Consider the following 25,281-nt stretch of genomic DNA (forward strand, 5'->3'; position numbering starts at 1 on the left):
TGCTTTATGAAGTCAAGAACTAAAGCTAGCACAGAAGTCTGCTCTCTAATACACCACTAAATCTACAGCAGTGGTTTACACAGAGGCAACAAAGCTGTCTCCTGACCAAAATCCTGCTGGGAGTCTGATCCATGAGGCAGCTTTTACCCTGTGGTTATCAGCAAGTGCTTCCCTGAATTATATCACAAACAGGTCTGAAATCTGACTGTGGACACAAAAGACCCCAAGTTCACTTACCTGCCCATAAAATGCCACCCGGTAATAACGCCCAAAGAGTCTCTTCTCAGAGTTCACAACTTCTGCAACCTTCAGGTAGGAGCGGTGGATGTCATAGTACAGGTCAGAGAGTCTCTGCAAGGACAAACAGGCAGAGGGAGGGCAGGTGAGGCCATGCCAGCACCTTGGGAAACGCCACCACAGCTCTGCACAACCACGGCTTGCCTTGGGTTCCCAAAGCTCTGCAAAGATGGTTCTTGTGCTAAGGGAAGAGTTTAACCTTTAGCAGTCTCTAAAGAGTCATTGCAAGGTTTCTGTCATCTTCTGAGGAGTTTAGTGGCAGTGGAGCCTTTGTGTACAGAGCATCATCCCACCACCAGACAGTGCTGCTGACCTAGTAAGAGGTCAGAGAACCCAAATGTTGTTTGAGCAGGTGAGAACAAGGTGCCAATAACTCCAATCAGCTCCCAACCCCACAGGGACATGCTTTCCTCAGTTAGCACTAAACAGCACTTTCTCAGGAGAGAAAACCAAAATTTCAGCTTATTGCTACCCATCACTTTGCAACTCTTAATTTAAACCCAGTAAATGAGGTTATCATCTGGCTATCCATTATGTACTGGAATCACCAAGTAAATAACAAACTAAGAAACCCTGAAATTATGAAGAAATCACACAATTTACCAGCATTTTCTAAACTTCAATACAATGCAAATGTGCTCTTGGTTTAAAACCCATGTAAAAAATCATATCCACTGGCTAAAGACAAGAGGTTTGTTTGAAATCCTTTTACATTTACTGTTGCACTGATGCTGAAAAGAGGCAGGGAAGACACCAACGTTTTTTATTTTCTCACAGTACAAAACATTAAAAGGAGAAATTACAGACAGGAAGAAAGAAAACATTCCTTTTAAAGAAAGCACATTTTTCTCCCTTAAAGTTTTGATCTTTACTGTTGCCTTAGAATAATTAAACAGACCCAAACCAAACACCCACTTACTTTAAAGTCCCTCTGCTTTTCAAAAACAGCAATGATAGGCTTGTTAACCTCAGCAATAAGCTCATATCTCTCAGACTTCCAGAGGTACTCAACACACAACTCCAGCTGTTCCACGAGAATATTCTGCAATTTCAGAAATGCAAATAGTTCAGTAACTTGACAGCTGGTGGCATTTAATTAATAGCAATGCAGCAAAAGCACACACCCGCTACTTAATTTTTATTCTGGAACGTCTATATTAAGGTTTATTGCAATTACACAGTGTTTAATCAGGTACTGGTGACCCAGCTTTTATTTAGACAAAAAAACCCCTGAAATAACAGTAAGATGAAAATACTTGAATAGTTGACATCACATGCAGAAGAATGGGTTTGCTTCATGGGCTTCTCCCAGCCCTGACTTTCAGCTCTAGTACTTTATGTTCTCCTTAGCTAAACACCACTGCAACAGCTGTGACATTTCACTCAAAAGCTGTATGCCTTTTAACACTGCCTGAGTACACTCACTGTAATTTGTTGTAACATGCAAGGGATTCCACTAGAAATAACACACTGTTAATACAGAAGAGATATGTAAATGTTAATGTTGCTGACCTCATTATAGGGAGTATCTTGCATCCCAGAGTCTTCCTTCATAGCACCTTCTTCTTTAATGTTGGGGGTAATGCTCAGAAAAGCAGGCCATCCCATGGAAAATAAGCCTTGAAGTGCAAGTCATAAGAAAGGCTATTAATGACTGAATGACCAGATACTTCAAGAAGTTACTGGATGCCATTAAAACAGAGCTGATGAGTTCATTTCTTTCACAGCCCAAGTAATGAAAAGCATAAATGGAGCTGATTGAATTTATGAGACTATTTCACATTTTCATTAATGATATAAATTCACTTCTCCAGGCAAAGGGGAACGATAGCATTTTCCTGATGCAGTGTTATTCCTCTCTTTGGCATTTTGGTTCCTGAGCTGTAAGTGCTGACAGTCCTTGCAAAGCTCCACGTGCAACACTCTGTGCACAGGAATGACCCTCACAGGCTGAGGTGACACAATTCACACCTGGGGAACCCATCAGGTGTCCCAGGAGCAGAGTCCCCCAGGACTGCCACAGCCCAGGGGAGGTGGCCCTGGGGCATGCTGTGCCCATGCTGGCAGTGGCCAGTCCTCCAGCCAAGGGACTGCCTTGCAGAAAGCTCTGGCTGGTGGCAGCAGCTGTGGATGGGAAGACTCATAAGGAAAAAAACTGAGCTTAAATCAAGTATTTGCTAAGCTGAGACCTCAGTGCCATGGTTGCAGCAGAAACAACTTGCACAGGCATCACACTTTACAGATCAGGAAGGGTCCGCCCTGCAAGGATTTTACTACAGGGAGGTGACAAGCTCCTGGCAAGGCCCTTGCTTAATTTAAAAGTAGTATTTAGATGCTACTATGGCTCAATTAAAAAAGCTAACCCATACACACTGAGATGGGAGCCTCCATTCTCCCTCTCAAGTTTTGAAAACCATTACAGGTTTAAAATCACCCAAATTCTTCACTCTAGCTACTATAATCTTTATTCAGGCCAACTCTTTTACCACTGAACTGTCTCACAACTATTTCTCTTTCCAGAAAGCTTCCTTCTCAAAGGATGCATTTTTTTCATCTTGTCCACAGACACTTCCGAATGCATTGAAGGACTATAGTCTTTCCAAAACTATTTTCTCTTTCCCAGATATTTGCTCTTGACCCTGGAAATTGCTCTTTGTGGAAATTGCTAGATATATCATGCTGAGAATTACTGTGAAATACAGATTTCATAAACTAAATAACCATTAGCATAGAAACATTAAAAAACATAAGCTTGCATTTTATTTTTAAAATAAGTATCATAGATTTAAAAAAATCCTTTATCTATACTAAGTTACATATGGATAACCAGATATTAATGCCATCCCCCTGCCCTCCCAGCTTTGGATAGCCAAGGAATTGGACATGGATTTGCATGCTAAACACCAAGTGACCCAAGAGGGATTTTCCTGCTGCAAAAGCCCATAACCAGAGACATTCTGAGCAATCCATCAGACCAGCCACAGAGCATCAGGAAAGGAACTTGTGATGTTTCTGATATTGCTCTCTATAACAGCCTTCAACATGCACTTGGAAACAGTTTTGATTTGGTTGATATTTTTCCAGATCAGTTGGAAAGCAGTAGTTTGATCTCCTAATCAGGTTATTTGACCCACAAACAGGCACGGTTAGATCACTCACTTCCTCCATTGTGAGTTGTTAGTAACACATTACTATCAGAGACTTGAGCATCTTCCAGGAGCATACGTGAGGTACAAATCTTTTCCATTTTCCAGTAACCTATGATAGTGTAAGATGGTATTAGTACACTGCTACTGGTATGTGTTAATACATGCATATTTAATAACAACAGACTATCAAGTGAAGCATTCTCTATTAGCACTAGCTTGCTAAACATTTAATTAAACCTCTTTGCACAAAACACACTTTCACTGTTCCAGTCTAAGACTAGCATTTATGATATATTTTACAAATAAAACATTTGGGAAGAATTCAAGTTGCTTTAAGAATACTTTACATATAAGGAAGGAAAGCAGGATAGCCAAAAATGATTTTGAACAATAATATTTATAGATACACAGTTGGTTTTGAATACATTGCTCTTACCTTTTCTCTTCAGGTACTCTGCAATGAGAGCAGCAATATGAATATAGCACATAGCAGCCTGTAATGAGAGACCAACATACATTAATACATCAAAGTACCCTGAATTACAGCATACATGTGATAAAGAGCATATACTTTCAGCACTGCCAAATCATGAGGCAGAAAAGGGAAGACAAAAGTAATCTAAGAAAATAAAGTATTAAATTGTGAAATCGTCCTCAAGCGTAAATTTCACAAGGTGTCTTATGTAAATGCATAGATTTTCTCAAGAAAACCATTAATGTGACTTAACAAATAAGGTCTTCCTGGGTTATGCAGTGGAATTTCGCATCACCCATTTAGTCTTTGATGAAAATGACAACACATTATAAGCAAAGCTCCTCTCCTATGCTGTAGTGGGGGAGAAGGAAATCCTTTATGTGAGTTACTCACTGCTCATAACCTCTACACCACAGCTGCTGTGCCTGTAGCAGAGGTGCCAAAGTGACACTGCCATCAGCTTCCCTGTCAGACACTTTCAAGTCTTGCTCCAGCATGCATCAGGTATTCATGATCAGGCAAGCTGGGATAAGCATATCACATCTCCAGGTGTTTTCAAGCCTCCACTCTTCTGATTTCAAATACATGAGAGAGACTGTATGATTCTCTTAGCTCACTACTGTTGTTGGTCTTCCAAAGCCCTTTTCATCAGAACAGCTCATCCTGAAGACAAATGTTCATTTATTTACATTACCTCTGATAAATCTCCATTTCTTGCGTGAATCTTGGCCATGCTTTCGAGCCACGTCCTGCGTAACTCAGGAGTGCTGGCATAGGAATTTGCTAGGCTGTACTGCAGATCCACCAGCATCTCAGGGTCCTTCTCGTGCTCCTTCATCTGAGCTGTGGCCATCAAAACCGTCCTGATGCGCTTGGTCAGATCCTTCACCTCTGCTGGGAAATTAACGTTCTTTGGGAAAGATAAGCAATGCATCACTGAAACCGTCCAAAGAGCCACATGCTGCACCCCTGAACAAGCTGAAGTTCTGCTGACAAAGGACCTCCATCCCCTTCCCTAGCTGGGCAGGCTTTGGAGCAGTCACAGTGCAGGAGCATGTACACATTGCACACAAACCCTGGGTGTCTTTGCCTGATGTGTCACAGATGGCTCAAGTCAGTCACCTGTTCCACTGCCCATGTACAACAGCTCTGCTGCAGTCAGGGAACTGGAACAGGTGTTCATCAATTGCTTACTGGGTCCAGAACTGGATCCTTGCACACTTTCCTCTGAGCAACAGCATTGTGTGCTATAGATAGTCCTGCTTAACTACACTCCCAGCATGTTTCACCATGGGAATAAAGCACAAGTCTGGCTCTTGACCTTCTCACACTGTGCTAGATTAAAACAGAGTCCTCATATTACTCACACCAGCTGTTCTCAACATATTTAGCTCAGCTCTCCAGCTTTTCAGATAAGCAGTGAAATACATTTGTTTTCAGACTTATTTCCATCCTTTGCTTTGTTTAAAAGCAAAATATTCAGAAAAAATAAATGAAATTAAATACTCCCTCCTCCATGTCACACAGAGATGAGTAAGTCACAGAAGCAGTGTGATTGACTGCAGTGCTGTGAAATCAAAGCTGGACTCAAAAACAAGTACAATTGTTATGACATCCTATTAAATAACACATCAAATTACTTCTGCTAACTATATCAATTTGCTTATGCTAATTTTATTATTAATCTCACTGGAGACCCCCTAAAGTCACGTTCAGAGAAGGACAAAACCTCCAAAGAAAGTATAAAACTGAAAATGCACATTGATATATATTTGGACAAGAATTGTGAAAATTGAAGACCATAATCTTTTTTCAATAAATTTTAGTATAGAAAATGGCTATAATAGCACTGATAACTCATCTAAGAGTATACCTTCAGTGAGTTAGCAAGGTCTTATAAAACACAACTGTTGTGCCTGTTTTTGCAGGCATCATTTACTGAACAGAGGAAAGGGAGCAATTGTAGACTAAAAATTGTTTGTTAACTGCAATTGTGTTCCATTAGTCCCAATGCATGACCTCTGACACGAGGCAAATGAACAAAATAAGCAATAAATAACAAATAACACAGTTTTCAAATAAAAATATTTTTTTGTTTAAAAATTATTTTCAGTTATTAAGCTTCTGAATCACAAACACCTTCATGAACTTCAGATTGCCTGAGAAAGGCACATTATGAATGCATAAATCACTGGTTAATAGAGACAGCAATTTTATTTACTGAAACACTTGCTCTTGTGAAATTGTTGACCTTTTACAAGACGTAGTGATTGACAAAAAAAATGTTTCTTACTTTCATCTGCTTGTCTCCATTAGCAAAATTATTTATAATTGCGAGTGAATGTTGAAATCGAGATCCGCCAATCCCTGCATCCGCTATCAGCTGGCTCACTGCCTTGATGAGCTGCACGGGGGAGCAAACAGGAGGCAATTAGCAAAGAAATCAGAGTTTCAGAAGAGTTTTTAACCCTTATTTTAGTATGACTTGATGTACCAGGCCAGTGTAATTTCATACTTGTCTTATGAAGGTAACATGTACAAAGGTAACCTTTCAAAATTTTGTAACTGCTCACATTTTGCAGTGTAAATATGTTATTACTGGACTTTGTATGTCTGTTCCTATACTCTCAGATTCTGTTTAGTTCACTCATCAGCTGTGTTCCAACTGCTGTAAGCAAAATGTGAGTCAAGAACAGTCATTAATCTGACAATGCAGATATGTTCACAGCTGTTGTCTCTCCCTGGAACAGAGCTGAGCAGCCCAAGAACAGCAGAGAATCCAGGCCAGCTTCAGACTTGGCAGGAATATCAAGCTGCCACAGAGAATTGCCTGTCTGAGAACTGCAAAAGGATTGCCTTGGTTCAATATATAAAAAGAAATAAAGATAAAAACTAATGCACATCAGATAAATACTGATGGATCTCACACTTCACTTACCTGTAGATGGGATCTGACTATTGATTTCTGCTTGTTAAATTCAAAGTTCTTCCTCATGAAAAAGTAAAGAAGAGCAGATGCTTCTGTCTGAGTTGAACGTGACCTATGGTTACAGCACTTCAGGATTTCATAGCAGAGGGATCCACAGAGATCTGCTTGTCCTTGGAAGAATGCTGATGGGAACTATTGAAAAAAATGTGTGAATATGGTCAGTACTACTCTCAGGTCTTGGTGCAGTTATTCTGAGTTAACAATTTTTTCTTAACCTTTCAGTAACTCTCCCACAGTTATTCATACCAGGGTGCAAACTAAACATAATCCCATAAGCAAATTAAAATTAATTAAGGACTATACTCAGATTTTAGTACAAACACTGTATGCCATCAAACTGGCCTCTAGGAAGGCCAGACAGCAGCTGGCACACAGCAAGGAATCTGCAAAGAATGCATGACAGCTAACCAGGAAAAGCTGGGGGAGTTCTGCACAGTTATAGAAGATGTTTAGCAGAAGGAAAATACTTTGAGTACAAGGGTCAGTAAACTTCCAGAGGTCAAGGGTTTGAAAAGCAGGAGACAACAGAGAAGGGCTCTCCAAACCATACCCACTTATCAGCAGGGTGAATGTAATAGAAGACTGAGGGAGGAGAGGGGAAATGTGCATATGGGCTATAGATCTTAATTACTGCCTGAGGGGCTCTCCTGCAGGAACCACAACAGATCCCTGCTCCCACAGAACCATGAAAGGAAAATTAATCCCAAAAACTACAGGATAAATGAGAAGGGCAATTCTGGATATTTATTCATTCTCCCCATTCTATAGAGTTCTTCCATTCCCAGCTGTCTGGTATGTCATTTGAAGCTGTCTGTGGATGGTTTACTTCGTATTTCCCCCACGTCCTCAAGTTGCACTACTGGGAGAAGCACGATTTCCTCCTTCTTTCCCCTGAGACAACAACCAGAGGGAGGCCACATGCTGTAAACTCAGCTACACTCTTGTGTTTCATAGAAACATTTAGGAACCAAGGCCAGCTTTGCTTATTCTCACTTCCCCACAGCAATTGTTATGTGAGTGCTACATTCTGGTTGGTTTCCAGAGGATCTCATCTAAGCCTGTGGCTTGGAAATTTTGCAGCCTTTGCAACGGGCACCAAGTGCCTAATTGCCCATGACAATTTACACAATTGCAATGCAAGCAAAGAAACAGTCTGACACGTAACCATATTGTTTCCTATGTTTAAAAACAGGTATTTGTAAAAATGTATTAGTGTGGTGAAGTGTATAGGGGACAGCAGTAATCATTCACTGCTGGATTCTGCAAACCAGTATCTGCCACAAATGCCATGGAACTCTAGGGTTTCAAGCTTTCTTCAATAGGTGGTAAAAGCAGGAAAGTCAAGGATACACCACAGAGCTGGACATTTATCTACTTACATTAAAATTTTCCCCTTCTTAGTAAATTTTTCCATTTCAAAACAGAACTGCTTTTTCAGACATTGTGAACTTCTTGCTTTGAATCAGCAATTGATCAGACTATCTTGGTCAGGAATAAGTATTCATAGAGTAAGTTCAGAACTCTTGCCAAGTGTCCAATTGTCCCCAAGCTGTACTTGCTGTAACATATTGATAGGCATGACTAACAGAATAAACCCAAAGTTACCTTGCCTACAAACAGCCGTAGAGCAGCAAAGACGTGTTTGAGAGCTGCTGCTGACTGGTTGATTTGCAAAAAGAGCATGTGTGTGTCAAAGACTTTCTTCATCAACACATTCTGGCAATCAGATTGTTGGAGCTGCCTCTGAAAAGTTCACAGACAAGACAGGACATTGTGGTTATTAAAATGAATCAAGAGGAAGAGGATCTGCTGGATATTACCTTGGAGTGCTCCTAGAGAGGTACTTTTTTCAATGTAAAATTACTGCAGATGATGCTTTCCCAGACTTGCAGTTTTTCAAGAAAAGCACTTTGCTCTGCCTGTACTACTCATGGCTTGTATACACTATATTTAAGGGTTAGGGTGACAGGGAGGGAATGCTAAAATGTAAAAGGAGCTGTTTGCTGTATTGGGGCTGTGAGACATTCAGTAAGTCATCTGGGCTTGCTGAAGCAGTTTGAGCAATTTTTAATAAGGCAGAGGATTCACCTGACTTGCAGAGATAGAGATAATAAGCAGTTTGGAAATCTGTTGTTGAAAATCTCTGAAATCTAATGGGATAAGCATGATTGAGAAAAGGTGATGTAATACTAGATGCAAGACGCTTCCAAGCAGAGCAGGGTTGTACATAGCCCTGGATATGTAGGACGTTCTTCTTCCACCTCCTTCTATTCAGTTTGGGTACTATGAACTAAAACCATTCTAAAAGACCTTCAATGAGGACTGGCATGTCTTGTTTCCCTATCCTGCTATCTCAGACATTCCAAGTTTTCTGCATGCCTGCTCCTCCAGGCCTTCCTTTTACCCCATATCCCACCAGTTCAAGCAGAAAAGAAAACCAGCAAAACATACCTGGTGATTCAGAGTGTAAAGACACAACAGGTCAAGGATTGTGAGAGAAACTTCTGTAGCAATGTTTGCCTCTGTGTCTACATACTGTACAATGTCTGTTTCATTGGAGGTGCCTGCAGCATAAAAAAAGAAAGATGAAAAACAATCTCTTGAACGTCGTTAAAGATGATTTAATACTGCAATCTGGTCCTAAAGTCTCATCACAGCAGATAACTGCACTTTTAATCAAAGTGGTGTTTTTAAGAAAACTGTTCATAGGAGATGAAAGGGGAGGAAGTTTGAGTCAACTCTCACCAACTAAACTAGTGATGTGAGTACATCCTTTCACTGTTTTTATTCATGCTCAAAAGAGGAAAGAAACCTAATTGGGAAGTGGGACAGATGACTCCAATCTCATAATTTTAAGAGCCTCTTGTCAAGAAAAGGTCTGTATAGAGCCTGATCTAAATGCCAAAGAATTCCAGAAGGACGTAAATAATTTTTGAACTCACTTGGAGTGCTACTGTCTATCATCTGCAAGAGTTTGGGGTTAGAAAGTGCATTTTTGCCACGGATTATTGGTAATGTTTGAGATCTGTGGTGCTTGTGGCCATCATGACTTGAAGCAGAATGCATCCTGCAATAGAAACAGAAGAACAGAAAAAAAGAATAAACTACTATGCCTATTCAGAATTTTCCATGTCAGTTACTGCAGTGCTTCTCAATGGCTGAATTAAACAAAATGATGCAAAATTCTTCGAAGAAACAAAGATGAAGGAAGTCAGTGAGGTGGACAAAACAAACATGTGCTGTGATTTCTTGTAATCACATAGGACAAAACTTCCATTAAGCACTGAAAAAAAAAAAAAAAAAGCATCAGCTTAAATAACTGGCTGATGTTTAGAAAACTGTCTTTGGGTGAAGAAAAACTGAGGTAAGCTCTGTTGGCTCAGAATATAAGTAAAATATATCCTGTTCAAGAAAGAAATAATATAGTTTCTATGAGGTGAAAGAAATGATGACATATAGACAATGACAGTAAAAATACATGAGTGCATATTCATGTGTTCTTTTAATCCTATTTGATGCTGACAAACACATCATTAATTTATAATGAGAAGCTTAGAACTAAAATACCAATGATTATTATAATTTTGGAAAGGATTTTATATTTTTAACTAGTGTAGAATTCAGGAAGATTTAATATCTCAAAATTCAAGTAACTCTCAAAAATACACTTCCTCTTTATTTCTTTTAAAAATGTAATTTCATAAATTTACATTATTCAAACTATTCTAGGAGAGAATTACTCCCTGAACAACTCTAACCAACAGCTCATAAGTCAAACTGAAGAGACTCAACGTTTTTACATTTTCAAGCTCTGAGGCCTCTGAAATTTGTTACATATTTTGCCAACCTCTTTTCAGTCAATGCTGTGACAGAGCATGGGGGCTGGAGGATGACAGCCCAGGCTGAGGTTTATAGGGTAGGAATTCAATGTGCCATTACCATTGTGAGAGCAGCCCTGATGCCTGGCCAGACGAGTTTGAACCTTTAAGTGTTCCATTATTCTGGGTGGCCTGGACAAATTTAAAAGCAGCTGCAATTTTCCTGTTAAGAGAAAGAGAAAATAAGTGTTGATCTGTTATGAAACATGACATCGATTTTGCCATGTCCCTGAAGAGTAAATGCAGGCCTGACAAAACCTGTTGTGGAGCAAGAACTGGTTCATGTGGTGACCTTTAATTTTGACACTGCATGACATATAGATGAGTTCACAGCAATAATATAACATTGAAAATGAAACATCAGCTGAGACAGAGTGTGCATTCCACATTTCACAGCTGAGCATGATCTCACATTCAGGGAAGCAGGAGATTTTTTCATTTTATTGCTGTGAAACAATTATCTATGCCCATTAAAACTGTTCCTTCCATGACATGGATGGAAATACAGTGTTCAAAGTTCCCTTGCTTGGCATATGCACAGAAATGTGGTCAAGAATGGCCCCAGTATTTTGGGTTATAAATGCAATAATGGTTATCACATCATGCTATTCATCCTTTATAGCAGGTATGTACTCAGATATGCAGAACATCACAATAACATCCTTTGCATAAAAGAAAAAGAGAAGCACTCATTGGCTTCAGTTCCACAAGGAAATTCTTTCAAGAGGAAATTGATGGATACACTGTTAATTGAAGTCTAAAATATAGTGTAGTATTTAAATAGTGCAACACAGAGTCTGTAACTACAGAATTACCTGACAATATTGCGTTTTCCCAGATATCTGAAATTTTGTAGACAAACCCTGAAAGATAAAACAACACGTTTTATGGCTATTAATGGCTTTGTACTTATAAAAAAATGCTGAATCTTAGTGCCTCAATGAGACTCATGGCATATGCACCTGTCAGTAAGCAAAAAGAATAGAATGCAGCAGTTCCCAGCCTAGGGACACACGAGGTGTGGCAGCACTTTGCACAGCCACGTTCTCTTCCTCCACAGTTGAAGATTCCTGCCTGGTGAGATGGCAAAGGCAAAAACCTGGCTGCAAAAGCATTGCTTCTTCATCAGCTAAAGGTAAAGACCTCACATTTCAACTACAAGATGGTGAGGAAATTCCAAAACCAGCTCCCTGCTGGATTCTGCAGTCATGCATAAATTGGATTGAGCAAATCACCCTGGGGATGTGAAAAGCAGGTCATCCTACATTATGTGACTTTTCTTATGGCTGGGAAGTTTTGAGGAGCTAAATATTTTTCTCAAGGGAAGAACAGAATCTCAACACCAAATGAGAAACTAATATGAAAATCTCTTATAGGTGGAAGACTCAAAGCATTACAACCCTTGTTCATGGAAATTAAAACATATTGGAGGATATGTATCTCATGAATAATGTCTTATTATGACTTTGGAAGACTACAGCAAAATAATTTAAGATACAAGAGCTATCTCAGACTATTCCAATAGGTGGATAAACCCAAAGAGGAATTGTTTGCAGCCAGCACTTTAGAAAATTCAACACAAAAAAATCAAACAACCACAAAGTAAACTTACTCTAAAATGCTGAAAAAGTCTGTTATTTCTGAGAAGGGTGCTCGCAACCAGTAGGAAATCAGTGCATCTAAGGGGAGATATTAAAATACATTATGCATCTGTTACAGGGAATTAAACTTAGCCCAAAGCATATAAAATACACAGATAATTATTCTAATCTAATGTTCACATGGATTCAGCATTCACAGTATTTTACAGTAACATAAATTAAGTAGTCAGGGCACAGTTTTTACCTTCTGAAATGGTTTTCATAATGTGAAGGAAGCACATAAGAAGACTTCTAGTTTCAGCCTGATCCAGCTTGTCAAAACGAAGAGTTGACCCAATCAAAGACAAAGGTCTCATGATCTGTTGAGGTGACAGCAGAGGGTCTCATTAAGTACAGTGATGGACTCCCACCTCTAGCAAGCATTTTCAACATTTGCACATGTACCTTTTCACACGTGTCAGTTCTCTCACTGTTTTTTTCATTGGTACTTGGGTTAGATTCAAGACTTGCTAAGGAAGCTCTGGAGTCAGCATGGTTTGCTGCAGAGATAGCTATTGATGAAAAGGCTGTAAATGAAAGTCATAGCAAACATGCTAAACTAAAACATTTATGGATACAAAAACTAACAAAAAAAAATGGAGAACTTAAAATGTGTCACATGCTGGATTGAGACAAGTACTTTGAACTTCCAATAGCAAAGCTATTGATGGGTATGTTTAGTACTGAAAACATGCAACAAGTCAAAGTTACAATGATTCAGTTTGCCATTTTTCATGGCATTAAAATGGCCTGTTGCATTCTGTGAGAACTGACCTAGAGACACGAAAAATCAGTGGAAAGATGCCTGAATTCATTTCCCTGAATTCTGAAATGGGGTTTGGAGGTAGTGAACAAAGCAAGTTGTGTTTCTACTCTTCCATTAAGTCTGGAAAAACTATGAATATTTGCCTCCATGAGACATTAGGAGTTTTCAAGAGAAACCCTGGAACTATTTTTAAATCAGGGAGAGACAACGAGAATTAACTCAGGCAAAGGGATTTCTTAGAGCCTGAATACTGGCATCATTCCAAAGCAGGAGAGTAAGTGAAGCAGTGGAAATAGAACAGCTTCACAAGAGAAAGTCAATCCAAAGACACCCAAAGGGAAGAGAAACATTGCATACCATGTTTCCCTGCATATGGTATAAAAGAAGTTAACGATATCCTCCATGAATTCTAAGCAGAAAGCACAATGGATTGAGATACACACAGATCTGCCTATGTGTGATGAATCTGTCATTTGTACCTGCAATAGAGTTCAGAACATCTTTGGAAAAGGAGGTGTCCACAGAGTTTGCATGTTTCATTGCTGTCTGGCTCTGAAACCCTCCAGCTGTGCTCAGGTCATCCCTGGATCCCTGTATTTGAAAGAAACAGAACCAGCTCCAGTAGGTGATATCACTCAAAACTTGGATAATGACAGCACACCCAGGAGGCTTTTCTAAGATCCTGAGTTTGAGAACCTACTTTCAGTTGTTTTGACAGGACAGCCTTAAAGGATCAAAGCTTGCCATAATATGCTGGAAAGTTACCTGCAATATGAGACTCTCACCGTGGAAGCTGTAAAGGACTAGTCAAGTCTAACTAGTGTTTGTTCTGAAACATTAACACAGAACTGGGAAAGGAACATTAATTGCCATCGGCAACACTCAAATGAAATGGGTTCATTTGCTGGAAGGACTGAAAGACACAACACCCCTGCAGAAATTTGCTGCTTCTAGTTTTTAAAGCAGTATGGTTATAACATATTTTCTATGAAACAAACATATTCCTCCAGATGTGCAGTTTATACAGATATTTTCTGTGGCAGTAAAGTTGTTTTATGGTGTTTCTGTGCCCCTTCCCTCCTCGAGTTACTTTTATGCATCCCCTGAGCCTCCTGGTACAGCTTATGGTCCCTCAGCTGTACCACCTTTGGGCACACAAAGTGATCCTGCAAAGACTCTGTGGGCAATGGAAGGTTTTCTTTACACCATTGTGTTCCAGCCTCCTGGCCTGAGGACACGTCCCCAGAGCCCAGCCTGTGGCAGAGGTACTGGACACATTGTCTGGGGCTCCAAATCTCTAGCCCTGAATTTCCAGCCCTGGGAAATGAGTGTCCTGGGTCTATTCCAGACCCCCGTTCTGTTCCTTGAATGTACAGACTCCCAGGGCTCTGCAGGTGCTCTGCAAATTGAGACTTTCCAAATTAAACTTTGCAGATGCAAATACATCAGCAATTTCAGAACTATATTCTGCTACCTAATTGGTGGCCAGCATAAACTTGGACCTCTAAAAAAAAAACAAATATCACAGTAATTACCTGATTGGAAGTATTGATATTGAAGAGGAACATATCTTTCATGTAAATCCTTGGCATATTGTCCAAAAGCATCCCATAGAGTGGCATATACAGGTTTGCAATTTGTGCTTGTTTGGCCTAAAAATAAAAGATACAACAAAATCTTCAAGGAACTAAGAAATACATACATGGCTAAGGAAGTTTCATGTATGTTTAGGTACTGTATGAACAAGCAAATGAAAAAACAAACAGTTTCTTTACCGGATCTGCATATCGATCATCAAAGGAATGCTTGGCCATCAAGTTTTTGAGCACAGCCAAAGCCAAGTGCCTGATGTCCTGGTCCTCTTGCAAGGCAAAGCCAACCTCCCTCAGCAGGACTCCAATTAGGAAATGCTTACGGCAAAACTCATTAGTCAGTGTGTACTCTGGAATGTCTTGGAATAGAATGGGCAAGAATGTTTAAATTAATATTTAAGTTACATACATCCTCCCCCCACCCCTTAATTTGCTAAATGTTCAATTCATTGTTAAACCTTGATTTCCTGGTCTGACTGCCTCATTCTGCTCCTTCAATTTTCAGAATGAATTAATCTAATATTATCATCTCTTGAAATCATGCAGTTTTTACTACTTAATAATAAGAGATGATTTATATACACATTCCCACATGAGAATCTCAACCGTTTGCTCATTAGACTATTGACTTCTTGAAGGTACAAAGTCCAAATTGTTGTTCCCATATCCTAAGCTAGAAGAGTTTTAGAACACGGAGGTTGAGAGCAATTCCACTTCTGAAAATGCTAAATAACTTCTGTCTAAGATTTGCAACAATGCAGTGGCAGTGGTTGAAGTAAAATTCTGCTGCCTTATGCAAACATATTGCTCATACCTGATGTTCGATATTCCTGTGCTGATTCTGAAGGCGTCACAGTGTCTTCATTTTTCATGAACATAAGAAAATGGGCAAAAATAATGCACTTTTTAATTATTTGTAAAGAAACGCTTGGTTTTAAAAAAATTTAACTCAAATTTGAACGAAACAGCTTATACTATTATAAAAAGGCCTGAGTGTCAAAACAACTCATTTTTTCATGCTGAAAATGGAGATTAAAAAGGTGACAAGAGCCCATTGTTTTAAGCTTCTCCCCCTTCCTGCTGTACCAGTTGAAACCCCTTCCTAGTTCACCACCTCCCAAGGCTATTGCAGTAGCCTTACTGAGTTAGTAAATCAGTCATCACAAAAATTCCAGTTAAAACTTCCAGTGAGAAGCTTCCACCTCCCACCTCCTGAGCTGCCAGAGGTTGCATTTATTTACAGGCATACTGAAATGTTGTTTTTATCACACTGCTGAAGTACCACACCTGAAAAGCTGTTTGGGGCTTCTGAGCCTGATATACAGAACAGCTCTTGAGAAAGTTATTTATTACCTGCTCTTTGAACCTCCCAACAATTCACTGTTGGACAGAAATCCTCCTGAGGGGGGTCTTACCAGGAATGTTTGAAGACCGTATGGGCAGGCACAAAGGGATAAAATGCTCATGGTGACAGACTTCTTGGAGAAAGTCAAATTTGAACTGGTGTAAAGTCTGAAAAACACAACAGGCACTGGTTCAGCTCACATTAAAACACAGAAATGGTGAGACAGAGCTCCACTATTACTTATCTCTGCCTCAAACTTCACACTCACAATGAAACTTTAGAGCTTGTTATGCCAAGCTGCACAAACAAAAACATGTGGTTTTCATCTCCATTATTGAAAGAATTTGCCACAGACAAACAAGCTTTTTGGGTTTTTAAACTATGATTTTTCATTGAGGATTATGATGAACCTAGTGATAGACTAAACTAGATATTTAAGGTATCCTTAAAGCTACACTGGGTCTTTTGATGACTTATACTATAGCATTGAATCATAGTGAACTATCTTCTCCAGCCTACAGAAATTCTGAACTGTCATAGTTATCATGACTTTTAAAAATTTTTATGACGTTTCAGCCACACAGGTCACACCTAGAGCTTACTGACAGTAGTAGAAACTTCCTCTGTTGATGCCAATGAGTTCCACCTCCAAGGGATTTAGGTAATATATAGGTTTGATATTATCTCTTTAATATCTCCCTTCAAAATAGCCATCCAGATAATTTTGGAGCCTTGCACCTACCTCAAGAATTTATCATTCCTTCTCTAATGATGAGATTTAAAGATAATTCACCATTTCCAGCAACACATTTTTATTTCCATCATCTCATCTCATTGTCCTCAGTGGCCAAGCAGTTGTTCTCAGTCATTCACCAGGAGGGTTACTCTGAATGGCCTAACACTAGAAAGCACTTGTAAAAGTCTTTTAATTCACACTAAAATGGAATTGTAGCATTTCTGCTGCCACCATCAGGCTGGGATGCCTAGAACATGCACTTCTCTGAGTCTACCAAGTAGGGGATGGTAGGAATTTTCCCCTAAAATTTTTTATTGCACTGTAGTACCTCTTCAGGAATACAGCATGTTAGCTGGACATGCTAATGTCAAATAAAGAAATGAAACATCTGAAATGTGTTTCCCAGGAGGAACTGTGACATTTTGAGGGAACACAGCAATGAACTGATTTCTAATGAGGTATTTCAAATTTTTAATAAATGTTTCTCAAAACAATATTTAAATGTCAAAATATGGAATACCATAAGGGATATTTCTGTGGAACAGAAATTATGGTGCTTCATCCAGAATTGCAATAAATTCAAACTGCACTGCTACAGACTGATACATCCACAAGATACTCAGGAAACAATATACACTGTTAAATTTTCTGAAAAGACAGGTCAGACTGCAGTACCTTTTTTTGATACATAAATAATGCAGCTAAAGAGGCAAAAAACACACAAAAAGAAAACTTGCAGCACATTTAGAAGACTGACTCTCGCTTAGGATGGGACTGAAATGAGAATGAGGCAAGGCCTCTCTCTCCTCGAGGGCAGAAATCTCTGATTTTATTTTGTGACTATTGTTTCCAAGTGCCACAAAGCCTGCTCCAGCTGCACATCTGCCACAACTCCACGGTGAATCTGCTCCCACACACGCTGGCAGATGGATCTGGAGGGATGCTGGCAATGTTCACACACTTACTGCCAAGAAGGTGCTAAGTACTGCTCTGCACACTGATTAATCTCAGGCTTTTCCACTGACCATTAATGGGCTTTTTTAATTAAACATCTGTTTCTCGGGTTCAATGTATTTAGGGAAGTTCGAAATGCGGAAACAGTTTTCAGATTGCATAATATTATTTACAGAATTACAGACTTCAGGCTGTGACATTAATAACTGAGAGACTCCATTCTACAGCTGCTCCAGAGATTAAGTCAAAGACCTCAGTTCAGAATGAAGCTGATTTTAGTAAAAAGCAAAGCAGACCTGGAATAATCTCATTCTTTAGCAATAAATGCACATATTACCGGTAAAGAATTATACAAAGTTAATGGATGAAAGCTTTGTGAGCTTTTTGGGGAAAGATGAATCATTCAAAGTTTGTATCTCGACTACATTGTGTTACTATATATATATATATATATATATACACACACTCAAACTCTGACATGGAAGAAAAAAAGCCTATGACTCATGCTAGTGGATGAAGAGCAAAGGAGTCATGCTGAATAATTCTGGGACCTCTTGCTGTTTGAAATTTATTGTTCAAAATATATCAGTGACTATTGCAGGTATTACTGAAGAAATATTCAGGCTGCAGGGAATTCTCCTTACAGCCAGCACAAACTAATTTGGAGCAGATTTGCCTTCTTGCATCATCAGTGAGGTAAGAGCATGGCATTCACACAAAATAAAGATGTTACAGTCTCACTTGAGTTTACAAAATGATAACTTTTTCATATGCTCTTACTTTATTCTTCTCAGAGAAAATTACTGCCAACTTCTGATGATACTTACAGACAAGTGTACTTGCAAAGAATTAAGGCTTAAATTCAGTCTTTTGGATGCTTTGGACTGAGCAGTGCCGAGTCTGGTCTTGCAGGTCTCACTGAGCAGTTCTTTGAACATGGCTATTTACTCCCAGAGAAGGGAACACATGGATTAAACCCAAGACGATTTAATCCATGTTTACTCTAAATATTTTCACTGACTTGAGTTCTGAGCCTGGTGAAATCATGGATTCATAAATAGTTTCAATATCAAAAAATATTCTGCTAGTCAGTCACTTTATAAAAAACTGACACAAACAAATAAATCAGTCATACCTTGCTATCTCCAGCTCCAAACATACTTATATAATTGTTGACCATCCTGAACACAAATCCACGATCCATAAATGTAAAACAGCGCTAAGAAAGGGGGAAAAATAATTATTATTTTATAGGAAAAAATCCAATACATGGTCTCAGTTACCTGGCTGATCACTTTGTGTCACTTGTACACTGGAATCACGTGCACAGATAAGGTAAGTCCTAAGCAGGTCAAGGAACATCAGGGACCTGGTGAAATCTCCCTTCAACTTTATGTTTACTTTCTGTAATAATGAATAAATCAAACTTTTCATTTTCACTGTCTGCAGCCTAAAGGAACCACCACAGTGTACAGTGCACTCGAGAAAGCTTCTCCAGCAGCAGTCACTCCTGCATGGCAGCCCTGCATCCATCACTGGAGGTGGCAGGAGATGGGAGCAGAGCTGAGCATCTCCCTCAGCCACAGGGCAGGGACTGGTGAGGAATCAGTCCAGCCACAATGCTCATTGTCTGAGCTGTTCTCTCTCTGGGACAAAGTGTGACACCATTGCTTTATGATGAGAACACAGCTTTTCCTGACTGGTGGGGCTAAATATGGCAGAAGGTGTAAAGGTTTTGAGGGCTTTGGTTCTGCAGTTACTGACATTTTCCTTGCAGAGTCAGCCTACAAAGGTAGAGAATGCAATCCTGAATGCCCTCCTTCTCTGCAGTTCCTGAACTCTGCAAAACTAGCAAAGCCTTCTGCTGCACACATTCAAACATGATTCCTTGATTAGGAACAATTAATCCACCCACAGTCATTCAGAATTCCAGCATTTAAAAAAAGAGTACTAGCTCAAGTCTAACTGAAGTCGCATTCCTTGCCAAATGTTTTAACCATTTCAACATAATTTAAGAATCTGCAAAACTGGAAAACTTTGACTCTTCAAGAGCATAGACAGAAACTAATTACAATTGCTTTAGACCAGATTTACATGAAGCCTTTGCATCCTCAAAGACCAACTGAATTATCAGTCACCACTGAACTTGCAAATTGAGCCATCACCCACTCAGAATTGCCTTTACTCCCTTTGACTAGACTAGACTAGTCTGGAGTTTGTATTACATATAGGGAAATAAGTACATGTGCTGTAATGATAGAACACTTCACCTTGAGAAATTTGGCAGTGCTGTAGTTTGCATTCCTGGTTTCCTCAAGAGCATCTCTGTACTTCCAAACAACATGGTCTGCTAAAATCAGCACAAGTATGTCCAGCTCAGTTTGAAATGATTCCGGAAACCTCCGAGTTCGAGAAACCTAAGCAGGGAACAGAACATCAAACATTCAGACCAAGAATAAAGTCAGTAAACCACAGGTCATTCAACATAGAAGAAAAATATTCCTAGAATTCCATGGATCCATTCTAAGCACAAACTCCAAATAGAAGAATCCGGTCCATAGGAAAGTGGGAAACATGTCCTCAATCTATCCTCAATCTATCTTTGTACAATCAAGAACAGCTGGAGTCTAGCAGGTAATAGAATGTTTTCGTAGGACAACCAAATATTTCACCAAGCTTCACAGGATTTATTTTATTGGCCAGTCAAGCAGTAAAGTTCAAATATATACAAGTGCATTTGCCAGGATTCTGCAATTTATATTTTCCCTAAGAGATTTTGTATATAAACTTACCTTTGTTTTGTTTGTATCAACCAAGTGCTGTGCCATTGATTTTAAGATGACTGCAAAGAAGAACCAGGAATGCTGTTCAAAAGAAGGAAAAGAGTGGAATAATGATTACCTGCTAAGTACCTTATGATGCATTACCATTCCTTATGGATGGATTGCATGTCTCAGTAATGCACATGGTGTTAAACACCACGTGAGAAATAAATTTAAAAATCTAAGTGCCACGTATTTGAGTAACACTGGATCATGTCCTTAAGAGAGGTGAAGCCACCTCAGGCATTTTGTCACTGTGGCTTTTTGCAATAAGGAGCCTCCAAGCACCACTCCTACAAACTTCCCATTCCTACCGAGCATTGTCTTCATGGTTTGCTCGCAGGGAACCAGCAGAAAGGTGTGATGCAGAGAACTGCAGAGAATAACCTGCCTTGTGAGATCCATCAGATGGGTAATTTGGCACAGAATAAGATGGTACTTGAACAGAGTGGCTCTTCAAATACCACTTGAAATACTGAATAGGTACAATACAGATTAATAGCTCAGGATATATGTGAAACAAATACACTCCGAAAGTTTATACATTGCAAAAAAAACCCCAAATGACCCCACAACAAACCCATTTTTTGTAGTCTGGGATTTCTGCAGATTTTCTGCTTTTTTCAGACTAATTTTTTGCTAATGGCTTAATAAAGAAAATCAGAACTGGTTCATTTTAAACAGGTGAACACATTTTTGCCTCTAGGAAGTCCTGGGCTGGACTGGGTAGCTCTTGTACCATAACCCAGAGGCTCAGGCACAGAGCTTACAGATGCATGAATTTCATACAGATCAATATTTCCCTTGCATCTTCCAAGTTAAAAATCAGAACAGAGTATCCTAAAACTAATTGCCCACATCATACTGTGTAAGAACTAGGTCTCAGGCTCTGACTGAGCTGCAATAGACAGGAGGAATTGTATTATGCAAACCGCAGCTTCTTGAGATATGTGCTATGCACAGAACCTGCAGCAGCTCTGCTAAGTCTGACTGTTGAATCACTGCAGGACGTGATTTGCACAAAGGTCATACAGGGAAAAGAAAGAAGAGAAAGAGATAAAACTACAAATGTGCTAATTCAAATTATCATTCACCTTTAAAACTTGTTTCACAGTTACTTGTTCATTTGACTTCAGCAGACCAGTCAAATTCTTGGACAGCTCCTCATGGACAGTTCTTTCATCAAATGATTTGGTTCTGAACACGTACTGAGGAAGAAAGAAAAAAGAAAAACTTTCAAAATGTGCATTAAACAAATGCAAAAAAGCCTCAGTAGGAGATGATAAATTATTTGTATATCACTAACAGCTGACAAACTTTGCTGCCAAAAGATCTCAACTGAACAATCCATTCACATAAAGTTTAATTTCCCTGGCAGTAATGGCACAGCACTGCTTCCCTACAAAACCTCAGTTTTAAAGACAGCTTCCTGTTGATTTCAGCTTAATGTGAATCAAGAGGAAATTCTGCTTAAAATCAGCACTATGATTTACTTTTGAATAGATGATAGGATCCCAACACCTCCAAACTGCCTTTCAAGCCATTTCACCTGTGAAGAAATGAAAAGCAAGCAGAGAAGTGTGGAGGGTTTTCCACCCACTTAGTCCAGGTCACCTTTCACCTGCTCCTTCCTTCCAGTGGCAACAGCTACTCAGAATTGGTAACAACTCTTCATCCTGAAAGGTGTAGAGCAGCACTGCAGCTGAATGATGGGCAAAACAATACCCCTGGTAGAAACTGAGCCCTCAAGGGAGGAATTTACCTACCAAGTTGCTAGGAACTCATAAACCTACCATGAGTGTTCAACAATTTAAGCTAATAATTTGGTACCACTGCACCTTCCCTAAAGCAACATCTCTGACAGGGCATCAGTTGGGATCAAAAATCTTTTCAATCCAACCAGGCTGGCAAAAGAAACAAACATCTCTTGAAAACAAGTTATTAATATTCAGCTTTGTTTCTACAGCAGATGCCATAAGCTTCTCCCTGTGCAGTTTGGCACTTCTGGGTCCAGTTATTTAAGTCAGTGTAATTTCACATTATTGCTGCATTGTGAGTCACAATTCTCAACTTACTTATTCCCAAAACAGCATTTGTAAAGTAGGTATTTGTTTCCTTACAGATGGAAAACAAAGAGATTACCAGTTATTGGGTTTTGACTGCTGCTGGAAATGAGAAAACAGACCAAATGGATTTATGGTGTAACTTAATAATCACTTGTAGTTTCAAAGATTATTAGCTGGTCATGTAGTAGATATTTATGGCAATTTTGAAAAGTTATTGAGTAGAAGAGGTTTTAATGCCCCTTTAATTAACTACATTTATTTGTTACATTGTTTTTTTATTTTGGAGCCTGAAGAGCTCTGCTGGACCTCAGCAGAATTCTTCTGTGCTTAAATTGGGGTACTTGAGACTAACTACTCAAAGACTGAGATGCATGACCTGTAAACACATACATTCATAAAGTAGGAAAGTAAATACACGCCATAAAAATATCAATCAACAGTTGTCAACACTGAAATTAAAATATTTTCCCATTTAGCAGCCTGACTCCTATCAAGTTTTCATATTTCTACCCATGAACATGCTAAAGTCTCCAGTTTATCAGGACTATATTTGCTTTCACTTTATTCCTAAAGTGAAACACCTCCCTCCAAGCTTATATCACAAATACTACTCATCATCCACAAATGAATGTACTTTCTAAGAGCTACTTGTTGCACGGTGAAGCAGGATGTCATTACAGACAGCACTCCACACAATTGTTTGTCTCAGTTTCTTTCCACGACTGTGGGGGCTCTCTCATTACTATCATGATCTCCATTAGTTCTGTCACCAGTGACCAGAGCAAGACAAGAGACAAAGCAATGGCAGTATCTCCTTCAACTCTTTGAATACCCTTCAATTCTCCTCTATGAAATACACAGCTAAGTCAGCAAACATAACACTCAAAGCTATTACAACTTTCTAACTACTGATACATCAAACAAGTTTAGAATAAAAATTACCATCCCTCTCCACTGCAATTAAAAGAGAGAGAAAACAACAAAGGGAAGGGAATAGTAACACCCTTAATGGGGTTCACTTGTGCATGGATTTTTCTCTCCATGCCAGTAGTTGCAGTTAATTTGTGCTTCTGCTTAAAAACACTACTTGATAAAACTCTCAGCTTATAAAGCTGTTACCCAAGTGTATTGATGATGAGATAGTTGCTCATTTAATGGATGTCCAACTGATATAGATGACAAGCAGATCATCTTTGAAGAGGCCAGTCCTTTGTTTTTCTAAGTAATATTCTACAATACTACAGTCCACTCCAAAAAGCAAACTCCATATATAGTACCTACCCATATACATATTCTAGTCTTCAAAACAATAAAAGATTTAAAAAGCTGAATGCACTGCAGCTTCTCCCTCCTGTGCTTGCTCAACTTGGTGTTCTATGGAAAAAAAAGCTGCAGCAGCAGCAAAGACCTGAGCAGCTGCTTGTCCTCAACAGAAGAGTATTAAAGTTTCTTAACAGGAGTCTCTCAGTGGCAGAAAGTTATGATGCAAATGCAGAAAAAGATCCAAACAACTAAGAATAAACAGGAAAAAGCCCCACAAAACCACCAAACCCAACCCATCTCTCCACAAAATGTTAACACTCCAACACCAACCATACCGTCACGTAAGAATTGATGCAGTTGTCTAGTTGTTCTTCATGGCACTTGGCAACAATGTTGGTAAGAACTCTGCAAGACAAAAGAGAAACAAAAACTGAGCTATTTTGTGTCATATGGCAGAGAAAGTCTACCTGATACTCCCATTGGCCTGTTCTTGTAAGCTCATGTAAAACAGTGCATGAGGGATGTGATCCAAATGATGAATATCATGTGCAAATTCTGTCCACTGGGAAAAGCCAGTCATTTCTTGGGCTTTCCACTCACTTGGATTGTGCTGTTATATATGCATTTGCTTAACACTGCACCCAGTGTTAAGGATAAAAACTGTACTGTCACTACAACAAGAGAAAATATTAACTAACTGAACTTTATTAGGCCTTGGATACTGTGGGATAACAAAAATTAGAATACTTTAATGAAACAGAGAGGCAAGAGCACCTTTCTCCAGGAATGCTACTAGCTAATTTCTCACAAGTCTTTATAATTGTGCAAATCCCCTGATACTTTGCTTATGCTGGCACAGTTCATCGACAAGCACAAGCCTGGGCTGCAGCACTGTCTGCTCATGTCCTTGGACTCAGCCTCAGCACAGCATCCCCAGCCCAGCACAGCAGGGAGAGGCTGGACACTTGGAGACACCACAGACAAGCTTGGGAATCAGCAACAGGGAAGAAAATTGCCTGGATTACACCAGCACTCATTCTCAAAACTGAGCTCCTACAAACAGCAGGAAACTGAGAATTTAACTATGTGAAACTGAGAATTGTAACAAACTTTTCAGTTTGTACACCGACCATTAGATGATGGACACGATCTTTGAGATCATCTTGTTGCAGGAAACACAAATCTAGGCAAGAAGTCTTCAACTTGACCATACCCCTTCCTTTTGATTATTGGGAATTCATTCTTTCAGGATACTTTATATAGAAAAGACTCTGCAATTTTATAATCTTACTTTTATGTTAAAAAATGT

The 25,281-nt window shown here is 39.3% G+C and overlaps 1 protein-coding gene across 12 annotated transcripts in view; it reads right to left on the reverse strand.

The window, feature by feature from the left end:
- DOCK10 (dedicator of cytokinesis 10) overlaps positions 1-25,281 on the reverse strand; it is a 138,257-nt gene that overhangs the window by 12,759 nt on the left and 100,217 nt on the right. For 9 of the 12 annotated variants that reach the window (XM_088170716.1, XM_088170714.1, XM_088170710.1 and 6 more), the window contains exons 25-50: positions 24,308-24,377; positions 21,738-21,851; positions 20,614-20,685; positions 20,092-20,238; positions 18,957-19,040; positions 16,202-16,298; positions 15,601-15,645; positions 14,970-15,145; positions 14,730-14,846; positions 13,674-13,785; positions 12,834-12,955; positions 12,634-12,748; positions 12,401-12,467; positions 11,604-11,651; positions 10,850-10,951; positions 9,853-9,977; positions 9,362-9,474; positions 8,516-8,653; positions 6,860-7,042; positions 6,215-6,325; positions 4,616-4,831; positions 3,883-3,940; positions 3,457-3,555; positions 1,810-1,916; positions 1,217-1,339; positions 238-351 (exon numbers count right to left, since the gene is read on the reverse strand). In XM_088170716.1, the coding sequence (XP_088026842.1) occupies positions 238-351; positions 1,217-1,339; positions 1,810-1,916; positions 3,457-3,555; positions 3,883-3,940; positions 4,616-4,831; positions 6,215-6,325; positions 6,860-7,042; positions 8,516-8,653; positions 9,362-9,474; positions 9,853-9,977; positions 10,850-10,951; positions 11,604-11,651; positions 12,401-12,467; positions 12,634-12,748; positions 12,834-12,955; positions 13,674-13,785; positions 14,730-14,846; positions 14,970-15,145; positions 15,601-15,645; positions 16,202-16,298; positions 18,957-19,040; positions 20,092-20,238; positions 20,614-20,685; positions 21,738-21,851; positions 24,308-24,377 (2,875 nt within the window). The remainder of the gene's footprint in view (positions 1-237; positions 352-1,216; positions 1,340-1,809; positions 1,917-3,456; positions 3,556-3,882; positions 3,941-4,615; positions 4,832-6,214; positions 6,326-6,859; positions 7,043-8,515; positions 8,654-9,361; positions 9,475-9,852; positions 9,978-10,849; positions 10,952-11,603; positions 11,652-12,400; positions 12,468-12,633; positions 12,749-12,833; positions 12,956-13,673; positions 13,786-14,729; positions 14,847-14,969; positions 15,146-15,600; positions 15,646-16,201; positions 16,299-18,956; positions 19,041-20,091; positions 20,239-20,613; positions 20,686-21,737; positions 21,852-24,307; positions 24,378-25,281) is intronic. The other 3 variants (XM_088170712.1, XM_088170711.1, XM_088170717.1) reach the window with 3 other exon arrangements.

The sequence above is a fragment of the Sturnus vulgaris genome, chromosome 10 (genome assembly GCF_052056855.1).
Source record: "Sturnus vulgaris isolate bStuVul1 chromosome 10, bStuVul1.hap1, whole genome shotgun sequence".
Classification (NCBI taxonomy): Eukaryota; Metazoa; Chordata; class Aves; order Passeriformes; family Sturnidae; genus Sturnus; species Sturnus vulgaris.